Source organism: Pezoporus occidentalis, unplaced genomic scaffold (assembly GCF_034315485.1).
Source record: "Pezoporus occidentalis ecotype Australia unplaced genomic scaffold, CSIRO_AGI_Poc_V1 ctg106, whole genome shotgun sequence".
NCBI classification, from domain to species: domain Eukaryota; kingdom Metazoa; phylum Chordata; class Aves; order Psittaciformes; family Psittacidae; genus Pezoporus; species Pezoporus occidentalis.
This window is the reverse complement of record NW_026912843.1, coordinates 2,547,587-2,572,929: the sequence shown is the minus strand read 5'-3', so window position 1 is coordinate 2,572,929 and position 25,343 is coordinate 2,547,587. Positions and strand designations below refer to the sequence as shown.

Here is a 25,343-nt window from a genome sequence, read left to right as displayed (position 1 = left end):
ATATAATCAACACCTACTGCAGATGTCAAGAGGAATCCAGAGGCACAGAGGAAATACGTACACTTGCCACAGTTGATCATAAACATCATAAACTTCCAGCCCCCAAAAAACATAAGGCAAGAGGCAGTCCTTTTTCTCCCTACTAGTCCTCAGGGGTATTTGAGTGTATCTATCAAGTTCTTGTACTAACCAGCTTAGACAACCTTTCAACCATGGGATAAATATTACAAGAAATCCTATCAATATTTCTGTAGTGGAAGCACAACGTACCACTTCCTCCCCAGCAAAAGGCAACAGCAAAAGGCAAAAGCTACAAATGTCATTACATTTAGCTGTAATTGGAGGATCCAAGCAGATAACTGATTAAATCCTGGTGTGTAGAGTTATGATCTTTCTCCAACATCAGATTAGAAATTAAAAGCAAGTAATGGAAAGAAAAGGTTGGAGTTCAACAAATCATCATCTGAAATAAAGTCCAAATACCAGAAAACACAATCCATGGTCTGTGAAATCAAAGCAAGGCAGGCAATAGTGAAACAGGATCTATTATGTCAAATGAAATACAAACCATCTTCTGACAGAGATCAAAAAAGGTAACTGGTTTCATGCCTGTGAGGAGCAATAAGGAGAAAAGAACGGTGGGTATGCACCAACATTATTATGAGTAAATGTTCTCTAGGCATCTACAATGGAAGCAGTTCTTACCTTCTGGCAACCTGGGGTTAGCGTGAATAGAGTTGGGGTCCCCATGCTCCTCAGGATGGTAACGATAAAGCGTCTGTGACTGCTTTTGGGATGACTGACTACGGTCTTCCTTTAGAGCAACAGGAGGAGAGGTTGTGGCACTGAACTTTACCTTGGGGAAATCATTTCCCTCCTGTGTTTCATGGGAAGATTTTGATGCACTCGGCTCTGTCAAATTCACCTCTTTCAAGCCTAGATACAGGCTGTTCCCTAGGTCGTCTTTTCTGGCATGCTTTTTCATTTTAGAGTGTGGGGCTCTTTCCTGATCTTGCTTCTCTTTGTCTCCTTGTTTTCCCTTTGGTTTCCTCTCCAATTCCTCCATGTGCTTGGGTGTCTCAGTGGTGGCTCTTGTGTGCCCTGGAGGAGCACTGGTGGTTACTGGTGTTCCCTTATGTGTCAGTTGCTGGAGCGATGCTGCAGTGGTGCGGGGCACCCTTTTTCGCTCACTTCTCTCTGTGGCACTTCGAACTTCAGAGGGGGCCCTGGGCACTGGTGTGGTGAGCAGCGCAGCCAGTTCCTCGGAGTCTGGCTCACCCGGAGCCAAAGCTGAAGGAGCAATGCTAGCTGGTAGGTAGTCATAATCCTCACTCTGCTCCTGGCTGATGCTCTCTTGCTCTAGGTGGGACGAGTAACTCCTGTATTTTTTTGGAGACTCCACCTGGGTGTTGTCTCCTTCTGGTGCCTCCTGGTCATAGCTGTATGGATCGTCATAGTGCCTCTCGGGCTCGCTGTCTTCAGCATCTATTGGACTTGCAGTGTTCAGGGCAAATGTGTTACAGTCTGGAAGCTGGTAGCACATCAGCTCACCACCAGCGTTCGGGCAATGGCAAACCTTGCAGGGGGGCATGTGGAAGGTGTGCCCCGCTACATACTTCTGACCCTCGTGGAGGCAGCCTATTCTCCCACATTGAGGACACCCATCTGCTGGCACCACCGCATCGATGCAGTTGGGGGGCAGCTCTGGGCACAGCATGAACTGGCAGCTGATCTTGCCTCCTCCCTTGGGGCATGAGCACTCAGTACTTCCAAAGTCCACAAAGTAAGACTGCCCCTCAGGTACCTTGCCGTTGATGAAGCCCACGTTGACACAGTCGTAGTACTGGTAGCCTTCACATGTGCAGCCATGCTGCAGGCATGTGGCACAGCACTCGCCGGGCTCCAGCACATCCTCGATGCAGTTGTCCAGGGGCTGGCACTCCGCACCCGTGCAGTCTCTCTGGGCATGGGAAATGCTGCTCCATAGCAGCACAAGAAGGAAGGCATTCAAACAGTTCTGCTGCCAGCTTTGATACCTATCCATAGTCTTCAGAAACAAACACAGCTCCAATCCAAACTTGCACATTTAATGTTTTCGGTTTTTTTTTTTCCTAGAAGGCTGTAGATTTAGCTCCGAATCTGCAGTGTTTTCCTGAATTACCTTGTCTCATAGATCCTAGAGTTATGAAAGAAAACTCTGTTAAAGACCATACTCAGCACATATCCTGTTAAACATTAGAGGTCTTTAAAAGTTGGGACAAAATCCAACATCTGGAAACCTAAGTACAAAATTAATCATAATGTCTTCCAAGCATCGTAGGCACTAAGTTTGGAGTTGCGTGCTTCCCCCTCGCTCCCATTTTGAAACAGAAAAAGAAAAAGAAAAAAAGTTTTGACTGCTCTCTTTTGAATCTGTTCACAAAATGTAGATATTTTCAATGAAAAGAATGCTTTTATACTTCAATGCCTTTTTGTTAATCTTTCTAGCTAAAGAGAGAGATTTTTTTGGCAGATAAGAAGTAAACACACAGTTGTTCCTCTGCAGATGTAAGTTTAAGATAATTACTCTTTTTGGTTTAATTACAAAGACCCAAATCATAAAGATCTTTCTCAGACAAAACTTAGCCTTGAGACGTGAGAATTTGTCTGTACACATGTTAACTCAAAAGAGGAGGAGGCTTTTTCCTGCCTCCTTCCCCTACTTTGCAAGCTTTTGTTCTTCAGGCTTCAGCATTAACAGCTATTTTTTTTTGCTCTAGCAGTGCTAAAATAGAACTTCTTTGTATACTGCGGTTACTGTGTGGTTAAACATCATATTAGCTATCCTGTAATACAGATTAGAGGCCGGATCCTCAGCTCACAGAAGCTGGCACAGCTCCACAGCAGGCCTGTAGCTACAGAGGTATCAACTTTGACTTCACTAGAGTTTCAACTGTACATGCAGTGGATGTTCACACCAGCTGAGGATATGCCACCATTGGCAAGTACCTCTTATTTTTGACATCAGTAACACCTTATAGTGAATGATTATACTATGAATAGAATCGATATACATATATACACTAATACATAAATGAACTGGTATAATAACACTTTGTTAAAATGTGCTGAGGAAAAGGAAGTGGTTTGTTTTTAATTACTAAACCCTTTGACCACAGAAAACTTTAAGAGTTAAAGTAAATCAGCTGGTGTCCTTTGTATCAAATGCACGCTCAAAAAGCTACACAATTAACAAGGAAAAGTAGTTAAAACCAAAAAGATTTCCTATACAATTTTATGGGATTAGCAGCCTAATTCTTTTTCCAGAACCATTCCCATCAACAAAAAAATAATGACCCACAACCATTAATCTAGGGGGTAAAACGTAGTCACATCAGCACGAACAATGAGCCACACACACAACAGGAACCCTGCCAGAAAATCCATTCAGAAAGATTACTTCTCCCATTGAAATTGGGCTTCCAGCAAGTGTGTGGGGCGCTGCTGGCAGGGGAAGCTGTGCTGATAAGATACGGACACGCTGTGCTGAGAGTTTCCATAGCTCTGACCCACAATCTGAATGACTCCAGCATGGTGCACAGAGAGACACTTCTTACAAATGCAGGTTTTCCACTACTAACGTGAGTGTAGTGGCGTCAGTGTGCTAAAGGATACTGGTTGAAGGAAAAATGGCAGAATTATGGCTTAGAAGAATCATAGAATTAACCAGGTTGGAAAAGACCTTTAAGCTTATCAAGTCCAACCTCTCCCCAGCACTGCCAAGGCCACTAGTAACCCATGTCACTGAGGGTCTCATCTACATGGTGTGTGAACACTTCCAGGAACAGTGACTCCAGCACTGCCCTAAGCAGTCTGTTCCAATGCCTGAGCACCTTTTGGGGAAGGAATTATTCCTCATCTCCATCTAAACCTTCCCTCCTTGAGGCTGTTCCCACTTGTCTCATCCTTTGTTTTTTGGGAGCAGAGACCAGCCCCCTCCTGGCTTCATCTTCCTGGTCAAGCAGTTGTTGGGAGTGATAAGGTTGCCCCTGAGCCTTCTCTTCACTGTTTCAGAACTGCTCTCAAACCCAGAATATTTTGTATGGAGGAGAATTTTCAGTATGTGGTGCTGCAATTAATTCTTCAGAATCTAGGTTGGGAATTAATAATTTCTCCTACTTTCAGCAGCTTTTCCAGGTAATCCAGATTTGTAATTATTACATAGCTTTAGCTGGAAAATAATGAATGGAAGGACAACTAAATATAAACTTCTTCCGTAAGGGTCCCACAGCAGGATGTTGCCATCATCCCCTCCCATTGGTACCTCCTGGCTCCAACACTCCAGCGCACACAAGTCCCTTGGCCAGACTCTGTGCTGGTGCCAGCTGAGCACAGCTGATAATCAGTACTCATAGGCCACATCAAGGGCAAGCTTGTGCTCATCACCCACTTCATATCCAACCAGCAATTGCTCACTACTGCTGGTAGTGAGGCAACTACTGCTACCCTGGTGCTGTGCAGCCTGCAAGGTAAATGTGACAATGGAAGTAGGACACCCCCGTGAAACAGTGTTTACCCTCCAGCTTGTACCTTCAGGTTTCTCAAAACAAGCACTCACTTCTCAGGCATAAGCTTGAACTCCCAACAAGAAACCCCCAAATCACCTCATATGCTGAAGCAAGAAGCAGAAAGCCAGTTATGCCTATATCTAACATGCCTGGAAGTTCAAGCATGGCTGAGGGTTTATCATGGCACAGCCCTGTTCTTGTGAAATAAGCTGCTCAACTGCCCTCCCCTGTACAGTTGCCTCCTCCTCTCCCCATCTGCATCCTTCTTCTGCCCAACGTCTCACTTGCTTGCTCAGGTCACCTCCATTTTTCCCCTCTGGTTCCTCTCCTTGCTCCCTTGCCTCTTGCCCACAGAGAGGCTGGAGAGCTGGTGGCCCCTCTCTGCAGCAAGCCCTGTCCCTGCTCCCCACCTCTCAACCATTCTGCTCAATGCCTCATTCAGTCCCTCTGTACCCTTTCTCTTTTAATCATTTCCACATCCCTCAACGTTTGGTTTCTCAAGCTACTAACCTCAAACCGATAAGGCTGAAATCCTTTTTCTGTCAATAGCATCACAGTCTTTCCTATCCTCAGGCTCACTTTCCTTCATTAGAGGCTCCTTGCTTCTAGTGCAATGATCCCAACAAGAGTATCTCTTTTAATTCCTCTCAAGCACTGCATTTTCCCTGTGCTTTCTCCATCTGTTCCCCACACCCATCACTCCTCCACCCCATAAACTTACATATCAAAGAAACAGTCTCTACTTCAGGCACTGAGAAAACAGCTTTGAGTGAAGCACAGGCACGGCTGTTGAGCCCCACTGTGAAAGCACATCCCTCCAAACTGAGTGTGTGTGCTCGTGCCAGCCATGCAGCTGACATGCCATTGCCTCTGGATCTATCCCTTCCCAGTGCTCAAATGATGCTCTGGAGGCAGCAGCTAATTACTTGCTAATGGCATGGAAAGCTGGAGCTGTGAAATAGAAGTGTCTGCACCAAGAGGGTAAAAAACCCACTATCTCTGGAGAATAGGGGAGTCTAACACCAACAGATATTATTGCAATCCTTTGTTTCCATTAAACATTTTAACGCTTTCCTTAATGTCCTTTTACACAACCAGGACAACAGATTCACCTAAATGAGAATCGAGTCTTCTTACTCTCAGCTCTGTCCTTCACCCACAGTTAACAATGTCATGGACTTTCACTGCTCAGTTGAGATATCACTACAAATTAAGCCCTGCACATCTGAAATAAAGGTCTTCCGAAGTCTCTGTTGAAAGCTTTACAGAGCTCTACAGCAAGATAACCCAAGTGTCACCCCAGTCCTGATGCCCATGAAGTCCTTCATGAACCAGGCGGCTTCAATTTACGTCCTTTGTGGAGCTCCCTAACCCACTGTGCTGCAATGTCTTGTTCTCCTATGGTTCGAGGATTAACCCCTTTGGCATTAGCAGGGCTGTACTGGGCCGCTATCAGTTTAGCTGTTGCCAGTCCTGTGCACAGTATGTGTACTGAGCAAGCATGAGTGCCCATGCACAGGAGGACCAGTGCTCTGAACTGGGACTAAGTCCCTCAAGGTCAACAGAAGTAAAACTGTGAGGTAAACCAGCAGTAAACAGAGGATGGTCAGAACACCAAGGAGTTGCTTCTTCCTCAATTCCTTCATTAACAATGATTCCTAGGACAGGCAGAGCACAGACACCTCATGGAAAACCAGCTTGAAGAAATAAGAGTCCATATGAACATGAAATATAGGCATACATATTCATAGAAAAGGAAATGAGAATGTTTCACACTGCAGATGAAACCATTATCTGTGTGACAGAACATTGAGGGCTAACAGCAACCAGCAAAATTGTAACTAACATTGGCTGAAAACCATCATATTCCTGTCTCCTGGCAGGGAAACAGAACAGAATTTCAAAATGCTTACTTCAATTCAATTTAGGGCCAGAAAGTTATAAATTCTGATGTTTTTGCAAAACAATATACTCAGAGTGATTTACTTCAATCAAAGCCATAACAAAGTCAGAAGGAAGAATGTTGACTTGATTAAACCAGTTCAGCAGCATTGCTTGAAAATGTTGATGAAACCAGCATGCTCCCACAGAAGATCTAGACATTTTAAATGTGCAACTTCTTTAAATTAAGAGGAGTATTTTATTAGGAGATTCTTTTTCCAGATGGTTTCATTTCAGTGCTGAACCAAAAAGCTTATTTTAGGTAAGCAGAGGTGACAGGAGGCACTTTCCTTCAAAGACTTCACACAAACACCATCTTTCTGTGTGAAGGTTGCTTCAGAGACAGCAGAACAACAGCAGAACGTGTGCACGTGTGGAAGAGATGCTGCAGGATCAAAAGCATTCTTTCAAATGTTCACTGCATAAAGCAAGGCAGCCATTTATAAGCAAAAAGCAATAAATAGAATAATTCAGCCTGTTGCAGGGGACACCACCTGCATGAGCACCCACTGACCTCCAGCTGTGCAGATGTACCTGCCATTTAACCAGCTGCAGACCCCTGCAAACAGGTTTAGACAGAACGGTTATTCTCCCACTTCTCAATTCCTCACTAAATTGCCCTTTTTAAGGATGCTAAAATAGAAATGCTGGTTTGATACACATCATCTCCTGTTGAACCATGTGCAGGGCCAGATGCCAGCCTGATGTGAGGACAGAAGGTGGCAGACACACGCAACCCCTCCTGTGCCATGTCCTGGGAGCATGCTCCTTGCTGGGTGCAACCATGGGGTTTGCTGCTTTGGTTGGCCATTAATCCACATGCAGGTTCACACATACAGAGAACAAGCCTGGCTGTGCTCTGAGCTGTGGGAAAGCAAATGAACTCGTGGCAATCACCACCTGTGCATAAAGTAGGTTCATCAGCCCACAGTGATGCTGTAAATGGTTCTCCTGGGCTCCAGGCTCAGGCTGTCCATGGCCAGGCACCAAACACAGCCCTGCTCTGTGGCATCGCATCTCTTCTCCATCACATTGGTGAGGGCATTGCAAAAAGCCCAGCAGCAGTCTGAAGCACATGTGCACACCCACACTGAACACCCAGGCGAATGTGTTTCACCAGCCTGTGCATGTGAGCACCTCTCTGCAGCCAGCAGTCTGTCTGCTGAGTTGCCAGCAGCTCCTGAATGGCTGCGGTCATAGTTTAGACTAAGGGAGGAAGGAGGGAGGGGACGGAAGGAAATATCCATTTAAAAACAATCCCTTTTAAATGAAAGAGAAAAATGGAAACTTGTGAGAGAACTTTCTTGTATGAAAAGGAGAAAAAAAACCCTGAGCCTGGTCACTCCTGTGCCAGGCAGTGGATTAGCTCTTCCTTTCACACCCTCCCAGTCCGGAACCTGGTGATCTCATGGAGTGCTGGAAGGGCTGGATGGCTGCACCAGCGGAGGTACCAGCAGTGCTGCTCACTACACGGAGCAATGAGCAGTGCAGAAGGGTTTCCTCCACTGCTCTTACACAACATCCAGCGCACACAGACCGGCATGTCTGCCTGCTGACGAACACAATCTGGACGGGCTGGAGCCAGCCTTTGCAGTCTGGGCACCAGAGGTGGGGAGAAAAAGGAGAGGGGTAGGATAAACTCCAGCATAAAGCTAATCTCAATGAGCTGCTTTGCTTATCAAATGGAAAGCACAAGATGCTTAGTCACTTCAGTGTTGTCAACACTCCAGCTCTTGGCAAAATCAGCCTGTTTTCAGCAGTCATAGCTTTTGCAGGCAGTTTTCCTCAGCTTTATTTTCAATAAACCATCAGTTACAGTTAACTGCCTTTTCATGGAAAAGATTAAAAAACCGGACATTTGGAAGTCCAGAGGATCACTCAGGGAACTCGAAAGTGGGACAAACACGGAGCAAGTAGCACGGGATCAAAACTCACGCAGCTTTCCAAAAGCAGCTCTGATAAGTCCTCCCTTCCCAGAAGCAGTACCCCAGGAAGAGATGCTCCCAACACTCTCCAGGACACTCCCAACACTCCAAATAGGAATCTGATGTGGTGCAGTAATGGAAAAGCATCACCCAAGTATTTCAGCTGAAGTACCCAAGTGTTAGCACTAGTGACAGGGCAGCTCTGGGATGTATCCTTCCAGACTGTGCAGCTTCTGAAGCTGTTTCTGAAGTCTTGGAGTGTGAAGGCAGCTTTTTTTCCAGAGCCAAGGAGGGGAGAATCGTGTCTTGGGTCTCTTGTGTCAGTGCTCCCTCTCACCCCAGACCAGCCCAAACTAACAGGGCAGGTAGCTGGCTCACTGAAAGGTGTCCTGTGCCATTAGCAGTCTCCACTGCAGCAGGTCCAAGTGATAAGCAGGAGTATGGCAACTGCAGAGGAGCTAAAGAGACATGGAGGAACAGAGGTGAACAGAAACACTGCCATGCTGACCACATGGGGCTGGGCATAGAATCACAGAATAGTTGGAGTTGGATGGGACCTTCAAAGCTCATCTAGTCCAATCCCTGCAATAAGCAGGGACATCTTCAACTAGAGCAAGTTGCCCAGAACCACATCCAGCCTGATCATGAATGTCTCCAGGGATGGCACATCCACCACCTCTTTGGGCAACCTGTGCCAGTGTTTTAGACCATCATGGTAATCATTTTTCCTCACATCCACCCTGAATCTCCTCTCTTTTAGTTTAAAATCATCACCTCTCATCCTGTTGCAACAGGCCCTGCTAAAGAATCTGTCTCCGTATTTTTTACAGGCCCCTTTTAAGTACTGAAAGGACACAGTAAGGTCTCCCCAGAATCTTCTCCAGCTGAACCACCCCAGTTCCCTCAGCTATTCCTGACAGGAGAGGTGCTCCATCTCTCTGATCATTTTTGTGGCCTCTCCTGGACCCTCTCCAACAGGTCCATGTCCTTCCTGTACTGAAAGACTCCAGAGCTGGATGCAGTACTCCAGGTAGAGTCTCACCAGAGCAGAGAGGGAGAATTGGCCTCTGGGCTGCAAGCACACACTGCTGGGTCATGGTCACTCTCCCAGATCTGACCCCCTGGTAACAGTGAGCTCAGCAGAGGGGCTGTGTGTGGACAGGGGGACTGGAGCAGCTGAAACAGGCCAAGCACGGAGCCTCCAACAAACCAACAGAGATCTGGTTTCCCTCAGGACAATGCAAGAGCAGCTTCCACGCACAGCAGAATCGGCATGGCCTTGCAGCTAGGCCAGGGTCACGCAGCTCTGCTCTCCAGTGAAAACATGTGCACTTGTTATTGATACATGCAGGTTTTTACACCACCAGGTTTCAGGTGACTATATATGCACCTCAAAAACACAACTAAATAATCCAGCTATTTCCGCTCCAGCCAAAAGAATCTGGGCAAAGATTAAAGCACGGCAACAGCCACTCAGAAACGTTTCCCAAGGCACAGCCAACAAAAACTTGTCAAAGCTCCCAAGTAATGAACCAATTTGCACAGAGAGCACCTCTGTCAGCAGGCAGAGCATGCCCCTCAGCGTGCTGCTCAGCACTTCAAGCAGTCATCCATGTCTGGACACAGCCTGAGGAGATGTGGCAGCACAGCTCCAGTGACGGCCCTGCGCCAGTGCCAGCCCCAGCTCAGGTGAACACTGTCAATGGGCACACTGGTGGCTGCTGTGATGAGTGAAGAGAATTTACTTAAAGAGCTGCACTCTTCGCTTTCCGCTCAGGGACAAATCCGTTTCCACAGTGCTCCCCAGCACGTAGATACCTCTTGATGAGAAACTGTAACTCAAGCAGAGCATAACCCTTACAGACTCATAACTAGCTCCTCAAAAAGTATCATTTCAAGGTCCTGGATTACATTTCTCTCTCTTCTCCTTTCTTTCCCTATCTTCCTCCAGGATACTCCAATTCGCTGCCTCATCCAGCATTTCCCAGAGCTCACATTTCTGCAGGGCTGCTGCTGACTCTCACCAAGGAGAAAACCACCTGCAACCTCAAAGACAGTGCCATGCAAAACCTGAGCATCCCATTTCCACTCTCTGCAATTCCCTCTCCTCACTTCTTCTTTCCTCAATGACATGACTATGATGCCTCTTGGAACTTTCTGTAAGCACCAGATTGAAGCTTTGGGTTTGTTTTCTTAATCCAGTCTTACATTATACATGAGTCCTGCCACTGCTCTGAGCCCCACTGCCCTATGCAGTGGCCAATACAGATGATCTTTTGCTGGGAAACACATTGGAGCACCTGGCACTACAGAAGTACATCTGGGCACTACCTGCCTACTTCAGGCAGCCCTTTTGGAACAGCTGAAAATGGAAATTCCAACCCCACCTGAAACACAAATTAAGCAAATTAAAGGCTGCTGTTTGCTGACAGCTTTGCAAAATGACCTTTCCTGCCCTGTGCACTGCCCCGTGCCAGACTGGACATAATGAACAACTGTTTGCATTGAGAGAAGGCTGAGGGGAACTGCAGCAGCTTTCCCCAGCCTACCTGTGAGGCAAAACTACTCACAGAGGAGCAGTGGCTCCTCCATCACCTCAGCTTCAACTCAGAACTGAAGACTGCGATTTGAGACTCTCCAGAGCAACTTGAGGGGTTTGCTTCATCCTTCCAATTAATTCCAAATGAGAGTCAAAACAAAACGCCAATACAGGCAGTTTGTAGTAAATAATTCTTTGGTAAACATGTCCTTGCCTTGTCATTGTCATGATTAATAGTGAAATTCTATCTGCTGATGAGGTGTAAACACCACATATTATACAGTGAGCACTCTATAGTCTCTTACTAATTCGGCTCACAGTTTCTCCAGGGCTTCCATGCAGCACTTGATCAACATACCTCTTGTGATCCACAACACAGAGTTGCTGCCTACAATTATGATTTCCTAAGAGTAGACTATGAATCTTGACAACCTCCTCAAAAGGCAGAACAACTTTTCACAATGTAGCAAAATCCCCAGACGGACCCAGGATCAAACCCTTTTCTTTGTAACTCAACAGGATCCCTATCTGTCCCTCAAGAGTGCTCCAACTGTAACAACAAACCAGCTCCTTTCATTAACTGCGCTCTGCTCCACAGCTGAGAAAATACATGTAGGGCTGTCACAGCTGCAGAGCACACCTACCTGAGCCCTGAGTGAGAGTGGTGAACTGCATACCCACCGTTCTGCCTGTGCTATACCTCTTCACAAGTAACACTGACACACAGCACACCAGGCCATCACTGCCTCTGCTCCATGCACAGAGGACATCCTCTGCCCTGTTCTTCTGGATGAAGCCTGGGCGCACAGGGATGCCACTGGAGAAGGAAGACTCCTCAGCTTCTTATAAACTGCTAGCTCAAATGTAGCCTTTTCAGGTTTTGGAGGTATCATTGCTGTCATCCTCACCTCCACCTTACACTTGAAGGAAACATCTCTGTCTTGGGTCACAAGGATGACATCTTCATTACAGTGTGTGTTCCAGAATTTTTCATTTACAGCATTGTCAGCCCCTGTGTAGCCCTGAGCACATGAGTACTGCTGGAATTACCCCCACATTTGCTAGTTCTGCCCTTGACAGTGATCCTGAGAGTTTGCTGTGCTCTAATCTGCACAGAGAGTCTTCCTGTTAGAAGGAAGGAGTAGGAATAAATAGTGTAAGAAGGAACAATTGTCTTGACCACTACTTCTGCCTATAATGAACCATACCTGGAAGCTTCACTGCAGGACAGGATGGGCAGGAGCTCTACTGACTGAACCTTCACACAAGAAATATGGCTACAGGACGAAATGCATGGCCCTACAGAAACTAGTACCAGTATCACTGAACACTCTACTCCTTTGCTTTCCTGCTCCTCAGCCCCATTTCTTCATTCCCCAATCCTGTGGTTTTCTACAAGCTATGAAGGAGATAAAAGTTTAGAAATCAACTCCATGAAGACAGGCTAGGGGAAGGATCCAGCCATGTAGTACTGCCCTGAAAGATGTTCAGCTAGTTAATCTGATTATCTGCCCAGACACTCTTTAGTGGGAAAACAAGGAACCCGTGTTTATTTCAGCACTCCCATCCATGCCCTCTCTCCACCCCACCAGCAGACAGTGGGCTGCAGACGGAAGAGTGTCTGTAGAAATGGATGGGATGTACCATGAGGCATATTGCCAATTATAAATTAACGAAGCCCAGAAAAAGCAGCAGTGTCATTCCTCAGGAACAGTCTGCTCTCGTATGGTGAGGAAAGAGCTTTCATATCAGGGTTATTCTAGATACCAATTAAATTCTTTAGCAAAAGCAAAAAATACATTATTTTAATGGAGGAAAAACTAGACCATTTGGTTACAATGTTCTCCCAGAAATGTTAATTACCACAGGCATTAAGGAAACGGAAATCAAAGCCTGCCATTTGTTGAGCACTTTGAAAAGTTGTAATGCAAAAAAAAACAACAACAAAACTTGCTGGAAAGCAACCTGCAATTTTTCCTGATGAATGAAAGCAAATCCCTGTAAACGAAGCTTCATCCACCACACTGCTAATCAGTCAGGAGCCGCAGATGCAATCCATCAATCAAAACTGGTCCTGCACCAACTCTCCATAAAAGATAATAGAATTAATTTGGTGTGTTGGATACCAAAATGCAGAAAGCTGCTGCTCTGCTATTCCATCTGAGAGCCTATCGTTCAGAGACAACAATAATGCCAGATGTTACTAACAAGCTACACTTGCAACACCTCCCATCTTCCAATCTGTGGTTATTCTTCAGTGATCCTCAGAGATTGTAAAGAGTTGTGTAAGAGAAGCTGAGAGCTCCTGTGTCTGGAAAGCAAACTACCTGGCACTCCACTGGCTGGGCACGAAGCTGAGGAAGGTTTTGCTCCTCAGCAACCAGCGAGTCCTTGAGGTGATGGGACAAGCAGGTTGGGATCCCATGTACCCCCACACACACACTGCCTGGGATCTTTTATTGTATCTGCTGTGGCACACAATTCTATAAACTAAACATGATGCTGACCAGGAAGATGTCTAGATAGACAGACAGGGTCAGTTCTCTGCTGGACAGGATGTGGATGGATGGTGCTTTGAGCCCTAGTTATCCTTCAAGAGATGTCAAGGCTTGTAATGGTCCTTTCTTTATTGAAGATTAAAATCTAGAGAAGTGTTTCAGAGGAGGCATCATGGAATCACAGAATCAGCTAGATTGGAAAAGACCTTTAAGATCATCTTATTACATGCTGGAGAAAGCCTGGTTTGTTTCTTCAGTGATAAGACCTGTTCTCTTCTGGGCAGTAAATGTATTTATAACCAACCTGAAATAGATTTAAAGCTCTTTAGAGGCCGTTATAAAATGGAAGCTCTGACTGGTACTTTGAAACTCATAAAAGCAAACTATCCAGTATTAATTCTTGCTGAAAGGTTCCAACATAAACAGATACAGAAACTTGTAAATAAACACATTTCTTGTACTCCCCTGGCATGTTTTTGCTCTCCAAGGGAGGCACACAATCCATTTGTCTGCTGCACATGTGGAACTCCAGATCCTAACTCTTTCCATTGATCTCAGTAGCTTTGGACTGGGTCCAAATTGTCCAAGTTGTAACCTTAATGGGGAGGATGATTTCCTGGAGATAGGAGCACTGTTTTTTTCCTGTATACTGTAGAGAACCTCAAGCTGACATACTCAGAGATCACCAACACAGTTTGCTGCATGTTTAAAAGCATTCAGCCAACTTCTCCCCTCAGATACACAAATTTAGTTCTTGTGCTCTAATGGTTTGTGGTTCTGCACCATATTTACCCTACAAACCGGAACAATTATTAGAAGAGCAAATCTGGCCTACTTTTTAAGTTATACACTACATTTTCTGTTACCACAGGAAGCTAACATGATCTGCTGTGTAAACAGGCAATCCATACTCCTGAAGATTTTAAGTTACTGATCGTCAACAGATACAAGTAAACCCATGGAAACCTGCAACTAAAGGCAGAACACCCACATTAGAAATCTCAGCAATCCACAAACACTGACACTGCAGAATTTGGCTTTATTCTGTTGGGGAAGATACTATGGGTTTACGGTATCTAACAACTTGCAAGTTTAACTGCTGCCCAGAAAAGAATAGGTGTCGTCACTGGAGAAATCAACCAGACTTCTCCAACCTTTGTGAGAAAAAGACAGCTCCTTTTACACTGAACAGTAAGCTAGCCCTGTGTTCTGGTAGAGCATTTGTGGAAATGCACACGCTGGTGTAAACGTTGCTTTTCATGTCAGGCTACACCCAAGTATTCTGTCAATGCTGGAGAGAGAGCCCAGCGCAATCAACTGATGAGAGCACTATTTTTGCATCAAATATGTAGCTGCAGGTAGACACACTAATATAACGTGCTGATTGAATATTTTTATGGTATTTTATAGAGGTGCATAGAATTTAAACAAGAATATTTCCATTCACAACATCTTGTTTTTGTAGAACACATTAACCAAACAATAAATGGAATCTGATTTTCATTGCAATTAACAATACTCCACTAAGGTGGCACTGACTAGTGCACACAACTGGTTTAGTCTTGGTGCATTTAAGTATATATGTATGTATGCTTTGGTCAATCTTTCCTTGGAAAGGGAGGAAGCTGGTTTATTTTCCATCTGAAGAAATCTTACAACTGTAAAGATGACTTACGCAAGGGGAAAGAAATCATCAATGCAACAGAAGAAAGAGCTCATACTCCCCCCTTCCATGCTGCTTATGCACAGTCCAGCACATAACTGACAAGAAAAATTAAGATGACTAAATTACTAATCTGGAAAAGATAAAATAACATCTCCCCAGAATGACAGAACACTTGGTACTTAAAAAGCAACCCCCAGACTCCAATAAACCCAAACACGATGGAAAGTAAAGCAAGCTGAATGAGAGGTACCCCAGCTGCCCAGATCCTCTCAAATTCCTCCCTTGTGCTTCCACGAGCACAGGCTCCATCCAGCAGAAAGGACACCTGCAGAGAGGCTTCCTGAGGCACAACCTTGCCTCACCCCACATGTGATGTTACACACTCTGGCAGCCCAGCCAGACCTTCCCACCAGCTGCCTCATTCTAGAGGCTGGGAGAGGGAACAGTTTCACTGCATTTGCAATACTATAAAGGTACTACAAATTTGCAGAATCATTTCTAAAAGCAGGTTGCCGATACAGTGACCTTGGGTATTCAAAGTACAAAGAACAAGACTAGAACAAAGGAAGGGGACCATGAACTAGATTCTGCAAAGATCACATGTTCAGTTTAACTTCAGTTTGCTAGGAGTTACTTCACTGCTGAAGCTTCCTATACAGTCAGTGGAAAGGTGGGTAAAACTTCAGAAGGCAACTAATATCACTGATACTCTGTTTATGCCCCCCTAACAATATCACTGATAGTGTGGTTTTGCCCCCCTAGGTGTGAGCTTGTCTTCATGACCATACGGGGACCTTACATGATTAATCAGCTAATTTTCAGGTAGATAAAGCTGAAGAGCCTGTGATTTTTCAATTTGCAAAGGAAAACTCTACAGAGAATATGAAAAAAAATGTACAGAATTGTAAGACAGACAGATAAACTGAAGGGGATGTTACTTCAGCAAACGCTGACCTCAAAAGTGCAGAGGCCAGTGAAGAGAAAGCAATCATTTCCCAGGAGGCCAACTGGAAGAATCTCAGAAGACCTCTGAAAAGCATGGATTCCATCATCCTAACAATTCCTGGTCATTTAGAAGAATGGAGAAGGAAAGTGGAGCAACTTCCCACAATGTTGCCAATCCTCTGTTTGACCTTAACTTTCATGGGAGGTGCAAGATAGGCATTGCAATGGAGATGTTCAACTCAGTTCTGCACAGTTGGCTACATTATATATTGACATGAGGAGGACTGTCAGGAACTGGGTGCTCATGGCTTCCACACTATTCTCAGAGAGCCAAAGCTCTATAAACTTTATTGCATGGAGACATGATGAAGCCATAGCCAATCTATCTGACTGCAAATGTAACATACTTCTGTTAGACAACTGTCAGTACATACTGATCAGGTTATATACTGAGCACTGCCTTCCAAGCCCTAGTACATAAGATTGTCCATTGGGAATGTTTAACCAAAGTAAGTGTTCATTTAAATAAAGGTAAGCTATAGCTTTCCACATTACCTTCCAATGCACACTCCCACCTTAGCGTACAGGCACTGTTTTTCCTTCAGTAGAGAATTTCGAGTTTGACTCTACCCTGTTTATTTTACACAAATGCTATTCCTTTCTTACAGATGGATATGATCTATTGAAGACCTGGAACATTTTATCCCATTGCAAAACTCATTCAAAAGTACCATCTGTTCTTCCTGCAGGGGCACAGTAATGCCAGAAACTGTTTAACATTCCATAAATTAAGACCATATAATGGATAGCTCATTGCTAAAGTGAAGGAAGAAATTGTTTGGAACCTGATGACAGACATTTTGCTGGGGTTTTGCCTTAAAAATAGCATCCACTGTATTATTTTTGGTTTGCTGCTTTAAAAACCTCACATTCAATATTAGACAGCAAAGGCATGTTGCAATCTAGACCATCTTAATGCCCGGCTTTATCCCCACTTCCATCAGTGTCAGCAGGGTCCTTTCTAATAACTTCAGAGGAAGGCTTGGACTGGGCCAGTGGGTTAGAACAGACTCACTGAGAAACCAAATTCTGCTCTCATTTACCCTGGTATGTGTCTGTTGTATCTGCATGACACACTTCCTAAGAGAACAGAATTCAATCTTCAAGAGCCATTAAAATACCTCTTATTTTATAACACTACACTAATATATCACACACACAGAGAGCTCCCCACCCTGCCTTTCACTTATTGGGAAGAAACCTCAGCCAGAAATGAACTGCCATTTGCTATTCCTTTCTACATCCAAGTGCTAAGACATGCAGATGTTTAATGAATAAAAAAGCTGGACATAAAATCCCGCTATGAGTATGTATCACTGGAGTCAACATTCAAACAGCCTTCATTTGCCATTCATACAGAGAAACCACAGATGTAAAAAAAGAAAGTTTACAACAAAAAGAATAAACCAGGCACAGAAGAGCTCAATAGTGCTTAATTGGAACAAAATGGCACTGTGAAACCCTCCACCCGAGAGCGGGGCTCAGTGGCACCATGCCCGGGGCTCCAGGCTGCCTGGGGACATGCGGTCCTGCCTGAGTGCAGCCCCTGTCACACACGCCAGGAGCTGAGCCGAGTGCCCGCACCTCTGCAACCACAGCACCGCTGTGTACGGGGGCCAGTCACCACTGAGACACAGAAGCAGGTGACACTCATGCACTCAGTTACGAGAATTAGCATCTAAGAATTGAGCTATTTAAGCACACAAGTCCTTATTTAACACTATGTGTGTAAGCATGGAGTTATTATCATCTCGTGGTGAGGCTCGCTCATTGCTACAGTAAGATTCGCAGAAGCAAAGCACTTTCAGCACAACCATTACTATTCCCAGGGACAATGCATATATTTTTCCATCACATCAGATCCTGGCTGGTGGGGGAAGGGCAGGAGCAGAGGGAAAGGGGAAATGCAACTTGAGAAGTGGTAAGCGTGTCAAAATCTAAATTACTTGGAGATATTTTGCAGCACAATCATCCTTTATGCTTGTGCAGCGTGGCTCATATGGCTCACATTCAGCCTGTCACAGTGAATCATTGCTACTTCTTGACTTCCATTAACAAAAACAAACCTTACTTTCGCTGCAGTATGTGAGGTAAAATGCCCCGAATTCCCACTCAAAAGGCCAGAAGCGGCGTTAAAAATAATTGTTTTTGTAAGAAGCGCTTCTGAGGAGAAGAGAAAGAAAAAAGCCCATGAAGATCTAACTAATGGCACAAACACGTGTTGCTTATGGAGTGGCTTGCAGAAGAGAAAAAAAACCCCTGACTGCAAAAAGCTTTGTCCAGAAGCAGACACAGCTTTAGCAGTGCTAACAAAGCCAACCCACACGGATCTCCTTGAGTCTCCAAACTTTATCAAACAGAAGAAACTTAGCAAGAGCTTTAGATGAATAGTTAGAAAGGAAATCTGGAAAACAAAGTACAGAAGCAGAGAAACACATCCAGACAGAATCTTTGCAGCTAGCAGAACACAGGCACACAGCAAAGCCAGCACTCAAACAAAGTTCTTTTACACTTCTCCAAGTAAATTTGCAACAAATGGCCAGTTAGGAAGGGTTTCTGCTGACCTGTGGATGCGCAGCAATGCGGATGCAGGGAGTTTTTCTATCACCTTTTGTTCCCAGCCATTTCAGCTGTGCTCTGCTCCAAGTGCTGCTCTCACTCCCAAATCCCCTTTTCCAGCTCTATCTTAGGAACTGCCCAGATTTTGTAGTGTAATCTGAGCAGGGAAGTACCATGTGCCTATGATATGGTTAATTCTCTTTTTACCCCCCTCCCCAGTGCCTAAAGAAGCTGCTTCACATTTCAAAGCCCTTCCTATGGCCGCCTGACCCAGGTAGGGCCAGAGCAGCACTGGGGCTGCCTGCTCCACTCGAATGGGGCCCTTAAGCAGCTTGTTCCCACCTACCAAACTCTGGAATGGGGGTCACTGGGCCAAGGAGGCATTTGTCTCCTCTTCCCCGGGTGCCCACCGCAGAGGGGACCATAGCCCACACACTGAATGGGGCCAGCCCTCCTTGCTCAGGGCCACCACCCCCGTGCTGGGGCCACCAGCTGATACCAAGGGCCTCCACTGAGATAGCTCTGGTGAGGCTCAGTGAGGTGCCTCGAGACCCAGCAAAGCCTGGGCAGCTGGTTCAGGATCTTTGGCAATGAAGGTGTTACATAGGTCGAGCTGTAAGACTCCCATCCACTTCTCTCCAGTGCTGGTATCAGCTAACTGAGAAACAACCTGTTTTCTGCCAACAAAACAAAACTTTCTTCTAAAAAAAAAAAAAGTGAAAAGGTGCCTCTCAACTTTCTCTTCTTATTAATCTACTTGTGGTTTGTACTTGCAATCATCATCATGGTTAATGATAAGGAGACTACACTACAAAAAAGAAGGAAAAGCCTCTGTTCTGCGTTCAGCAATAGCAGTCATTTTTCTCTTTCTTAGTAGCTGGTGCAATGCTGCCTTTCTGACTTTCAGCCTGGGAACAACACTGGTTCTGGGTTGCTGGCTGGGCTTAAACCATAACAGCCTCTCAGAATCATAGAACAGAACAGAACTTCTTCACCAGTTCTGCACAGGGAAGAGTTAAACCAGTTGTGAAACACACAGGCACAGAAAAGGCATGGAGAAGAAAGGTAGAGTAGCCCTCAATTGCTGTCACTCCTGCTCATCCAGCCCCAACCACATCACCAGGTCCTAAGTGCTGTGCACCAAACCCAGGTGATTGACAACTAGCACCAGTCTGGTGTGGGCTTTTCCTTGATGTTTAGGTCCTGAAAAACTGTAAAGTGAAAGCTGTTATTCCTTTATTTTCTTGAAAGCCAATTCCATTAAATCCCAACATCAACATGGTCAATGTCTCAAACACAGCTAAATCAAGTTAGGAAGGGAGGCTGAATGATCCCACTTAACAAAGAAAGGGGAGGTTTCTACTATTCTGCCAGACCCAGGCAGATGTGGGGAGCAGCTGTAGCTGCTGTGAAACAGCTAAGAAAGGGCCCTTAAAAGAGATTAAAGGGGAGCAAAGCTCTTGGAAAAGCAAGGATGTAAGGCACAAAGATGGCAGAAAATAAAAAAGCTGGGGAGAGGGGAATTTTAAATCTTGGCCAGAAGAAAGCAAAGCAACTTCATGTAAGGAACCTGCTTTTTACATTCTTGGCCTTGTGAGTAACACCTGCAAACATTTGTGTGGGATTTCTAATAATTGCATTATGCATCTACAGAGGTTTCCTTTCTTCAAACTTTAGCCTTTATTTTAATGCAAAGGTGCTAGTTGCAGCTTCCCTGTTGCATAATTTACTAAGACCAGCTATGTTTGAAAACATCATGTAAAACCTGACATAATGTACTCTGTAAGACTATGTCAGAGAAAAACATGCATTTTTCAACGATGAATTCAAGATCTCAGCTTGGAAACGTGAACTTGATCAGCAACTGCTTAGAAAAAAGTAACAAAGAGGAAGTGAAGTGATCTCAAAGGTTAGGAATTACGGCCAACAGACATCTCTCTTGCTGGCTGGCTGTGTTTCTGCCCACAACTTGTACCTCTTTCAGGCACAAGCATCATCTCCACTGCGCTCTGGGCACTGCTCCGTGGTCCTCACACCATTCAATAGGACTCTATGCTCCCCATCCTGACTCCTGACAGTGATGCTGGTGCACCTCAAGCCCTGCAGGTCTGGGCTAGGCGATGAGGCTGCACAGCGAGGGTGGGTCACAGCTAGCTGCAGGGAGCAGCTCTTCACTGCTTGCTTTCATTACCCCCCTGTAGCACAGGCTATAATTTGCTGAAATGATGATTAATCAGATCTTATTTTCCTCTAAGGCAGTTAATGAACAGCCAGTTCTGTGTCTCAGTAATTCTGAAGTGGCAAAGGAACACTTTTGTGACAACCAGCAGCTACTTAACAGCACAAGCTAGCATCACAGCAGGAGCCAGTCTGGCTGACAGGGCAGAAGGTACATGACTAGAAGGTCCTTTCACCAACAACATCACAACGTCACCAATTTTCCCTGCTTCAGACAGCCCTTAGCGCTCAGGTGCCCTTTACTGGCCACTAAGCATTCCAAGTCTGGGTGCACCACCACCACCCTCCCTGCTTACTCCCAGGGCTTTTCCTTTTTCTTCCTGCACCCCAGGCTGCAAAACCCCTCCCTTTCCCAGCTGCAAAGGGAACCAACGAGTGCCTTCAGCCTTCAGCCAAACCCCTGTGCCCATCACTACCCCTCAGGCCTCTGAGCAGTGAGGAGAGCCAAGGGACTGGTACCTCTGGCTGGGATGTTGGGAATGAGGGCAACACATGGCTACAGCAGCACATCACCCAGCTGGGAGAGCTTGAGTCTGTGCATTCAGCAGGGCAGCGACTGCTCAGTTCATATCTTCTCCAGACAAAACCCATGAATGCTTGGTTTTGATCTCATAAATCAGGGTAAGATTAAGGTACATAAACACAACTTAGTGCTGTACCCACGAAGCAAAGAATGACTCTTTTAAAAGAATCCATAATCTTGTTTTTGAAGTATTTCTTCAGTGGGAGCTATGCTGGAACAAAGAATGCAGAACTCCAACAGTTCCAAGAGGGGGTCATGTGAAATTACTCTATTTCAAGATTTTTCCAAATCACTAACATTTTGATTCTGAGTGTATTGGCAAGAATCTGCCAACAAGCCCTTTTTCACCATCAGAACAAACAAGTCTTTGCAGTTTGTAACTGACCTTCTTTCCAGGTTGAGAAAAAGAGGATTTCGTAGAGAACTTCTGCAATCCACAATGACACTGCATATTTTTTTCAACTAAAAAGCACCCTCCAAAAGAACAAAGAACATCCTTTGTTTCAGACAAAGAATTTCAGGAGAAACCACAAAATGTTCAAGCAAAACATTAAACATTTGATTTTCCACCCCTTTTGCCAGCAGTCTAAGTTTTCCCATAGTCCTAATATCAGTGTCAATAGGAGGGGAGGAGAGGTGGGTCAGATGGATGACACTCACTCTGCAGCTTCAAGTCCATGCTAATTGAATGTGGATGAAAACAGGATGTGATTTGCAGAAAGCAGTTTTCTTTAACTTTGTTTTATTTTAATGAATTAACAAATTTTTATCTTCCTTCATTTACCCATCAGGAAAGACTGCACTGAAAAGCAGCTCAGAGCATCATTACCCAAACCCTGGGCTCTGCTTCTGCCCGGTCCTGCTATGAACCCCTCACTCTATGCCCATCCTTGGGACTTACGGGAGTGCCATATGCTGGGCACTCCCAGGGACAGGCCCAAAGTGAAGGGTGTTCCTGATGGCAGATGTTATTTTGGCTCTTTAAAGGAGTTTTAGAAAAGCAGGCTTAAAAAGCAATGGAAACATTTTCTTTTAAACCCAGTGGAGACTATTTTGTTTGAAATACACACACATGCTTGCCCAAACATTTCCCTGCCTCTTTTAGTGGGTTTTTCCCAGTGCAAAACAGACCACAATCATGGCAGCATGCAGAACCTGAGCTGTGTGTTAAGAGTACCACAGTGCCCAAACATGCAACACAGTGCTAGTCACAGCCTCAAAGCCAAGCAACCATGAACTAGAGACACATAACCAAGAATCAGAATGAAATACATGCAACTGTCTAATCTACATCAAAGTGCTGTTTGTTTTCACTCTTGACAGAAGGAGAGATTATAGGAAACGTAAATACATACAGGTGAGTTTCCTTTTTGATTATGAGCATCTAAGTTAATTCTGTTTCAAAGCAGGAAAAGCAGTGGTGCCCTCAAGATAACCTGTTTGCCCAGACAGGTTGCATATTCTTGCTCTTTTACACATCCTTAATATTCAGACACTTCCAGCACCCCAGGGTATAGTGAACTATGGCAACACTTTGAGAAGAATGCAGAAATCTTCATTTTTATATACAGCCATTGCCTATCATGCACTCCTGCCACTGATGTCTGCACTTCAGAAAAGCCCACAAATGATTACAAATGCTTTCCACAGAACGTATCCTTCTGGATACGCAAGCAGCCATGCCAGGAACCAAACTGCATGTCAGAAAGCTGATCGTCTGTTTGGTTTTGCTCTAAAGGCAAACTAATGTTTCAGAGTAGTTCCTCTTACTGAGCGGATCCATTTACCCTATTTACCAGTCTGGAACTGAGGAGTAAACCCCCAAATAAATCTGCTCTGCACAGTATCAGTTTATATTCTTTCCAAGTGGCCATCCAAGTTTTACACACTAATCATACCCAGTCCCTCAAGATCATCAGGCAGTATGTGATACTGATTATATATATGATAGAGCTCCATGCATGAGGCAGATTAATTTGCAAAGGAGAACATGACATGCTACCAAATATAAGTGTTCTGCTTATGAGAACTTAATAAGTAAAAACTAAGCCTCATCAGAGGTGGTAGAGCCACTGGGCAAGACTCAGCAGCCCAGAAAGAAAGATGTTCTCCTTCAGTAAGGACTTCATTAGGCTGCTAGTGAGCCATGGTGACTATCCATCCCCCACCCTCAGCTGCAGCAGTGCTGGTGAGGAGACCTCCATCTGCCTGCCCTTACACCAACAGCCCAGCTCCCTTCAGATGTGGCTGGTCGAGCAGCCTTTCATGGTCCTCCCTCATTCACTTCAGGAAAGGAAAAGACAAACCCAAAAGCCAGCAGGATTCTCTTCAGTAGTCTAATTACTGTCTTAAAATAATCCACTTGATTTGGCCTAAAGCAAGTTAGGAAGTGCTGCTGTGAACCACGTAGCAGGAGGACTGCTAGATTCGGCCAAGAGGCAGCACTGGGACCACACAGCCAATGTGAGGGGAAGGTCTCGCGCTGGGCAGAGAGGCGGGATATCTACAGATATGCCACCCTTGACCCATTCTCAAGGGGGTTCAGAAGGTGCAAAGTAGGTCCAGTAACTCTGCCCGGGGGAGTTGCTAGCATGTCTACTCCAACATGGAGTCTAGCCAACTCCATGAAAAGCCAGCAATACATTCTGCAAAGCAAACTGATATTATAAACAAAACAAAATGGGGCTTTGGTATCAAAACTAAACCCTTGCAGCCTGTTCCCATGCACAAATCCATCACAAGTGAGACATTTGTGGAAGACAGCTGGAATAAATCCACGACAATTCATGGCATGGTAAAAGCAAACCTTGAGCAAACAACTTTAAATCATTTGAAATACTATTCTGAATAGACGGGACTTTACAGCACTCACAGGTTACAATAATTCATCATTTCTAAACAGTTAGGTTTAATTCTTAAAAAAAAAAAAAAAAGGAAAAATCATCATTTGCAGAAGTGGGTTTTTTTTTCCCATTCCAGACATATATTTAAAGTAGCATTGTCCTGTGAATAGGTTTCAGGCTACACAACACTTCAGAGTGTTAGATGTTCTGTCTCTCCCCCACCTAAAGATTCACGATGCTAGCAAAACACCTTTCCCAGCTTCCATCTTCTTTTATAAGTAACCTGGCCTCCAAAGCCCAGTGCACAGGACAGAAAGGCAAAAGTTCTAGAAGCTGTTTCTATAAAACACTTCAAATGGGATTGCCACAGAAACACAGACATCAAACTGCCCTTCAATTTAAATGGGAATTCAGATCTCAAGGCATCCTCTCAATCTCTGTCCACCCAGGAATATCCAGTATCATCCCAGATGGTTCATGAATCCCCAGGTAAAAGAACAAGTCTGTCCTTCCATGGGCAACATAAGTATTCACTCTGAACCACAGCCACCTGCAGGAAGGAGTTCAGCCAGTCCCACTTGTGAAGTGTCCAACTGCACAGCAGCAGGGAGCGACCTGTGACATCTCCCAGGAAGAACTGCTAATGGGAGCAGGGCTCAGAGCTACACACTGAGGTGATTTAGGACAGCACAAACATGAGTATAAGGGGCACATCTTAAGCTGTCTCTGACAAACGTTGTTGATACTGAACAAAGGCTCAGCTCTCATTTAAGCAAAGCCTGGGGGACACACAGTCTCTCCTGGATGTGGCTACAGCAGAAGCTGGCTGAGGACCAGCAGCTGGCTGGTAGTCCCCCACCATACATTTGGCAGGAGGGACAGAGAGAACATTCACTGCACTAGTGCAGACTCAGCTAATTTAGGTCAAAACCAAAGGTGGATTGAGCTAACCTGGCTGGCTTTGCACTGAGGTGGATTAAGAACACCCATAAGACGCCTTCTGCCAGCTCTGTTAGGGGTATAACCTTTGCTGGTTGTATTTTCTGCTTCCAAAAAGTC

General features: G+C 45.0%; 1 protein-coding gene across 6 annotated transcripts in view; it reads right to left on the bottom strand.

Moving 5' to 3' along the window:
• FBLN2 (fibulin 2) overlaps positions 1-25,343 on the bottom strand; it is a 120,043-nt gene that overhangs the window by 81,921 nt on the left and 12,779 nt on the right. For 5 of the 6 annotated variants that reach the window (XM_062620948.1, XM_062620966.1, XM_062620923.1 and 2 more), the window contains exon 2: positions 706-2,176. In XM_062620948.1, the coding sequence (XP_062476932.1) occupies positions 706-2,086 (1,381 nt within the window). In that variant the 5' untranslated portion in view covers positions 2,087-2,176. Of the gene's footprint in view, positions 1-705; positions 2,177-18,685; positions 18,805-25,343 lie in introns of those variants that run through there. The other variant, XM_062620939.1, reaches the window with a different exon arrangement.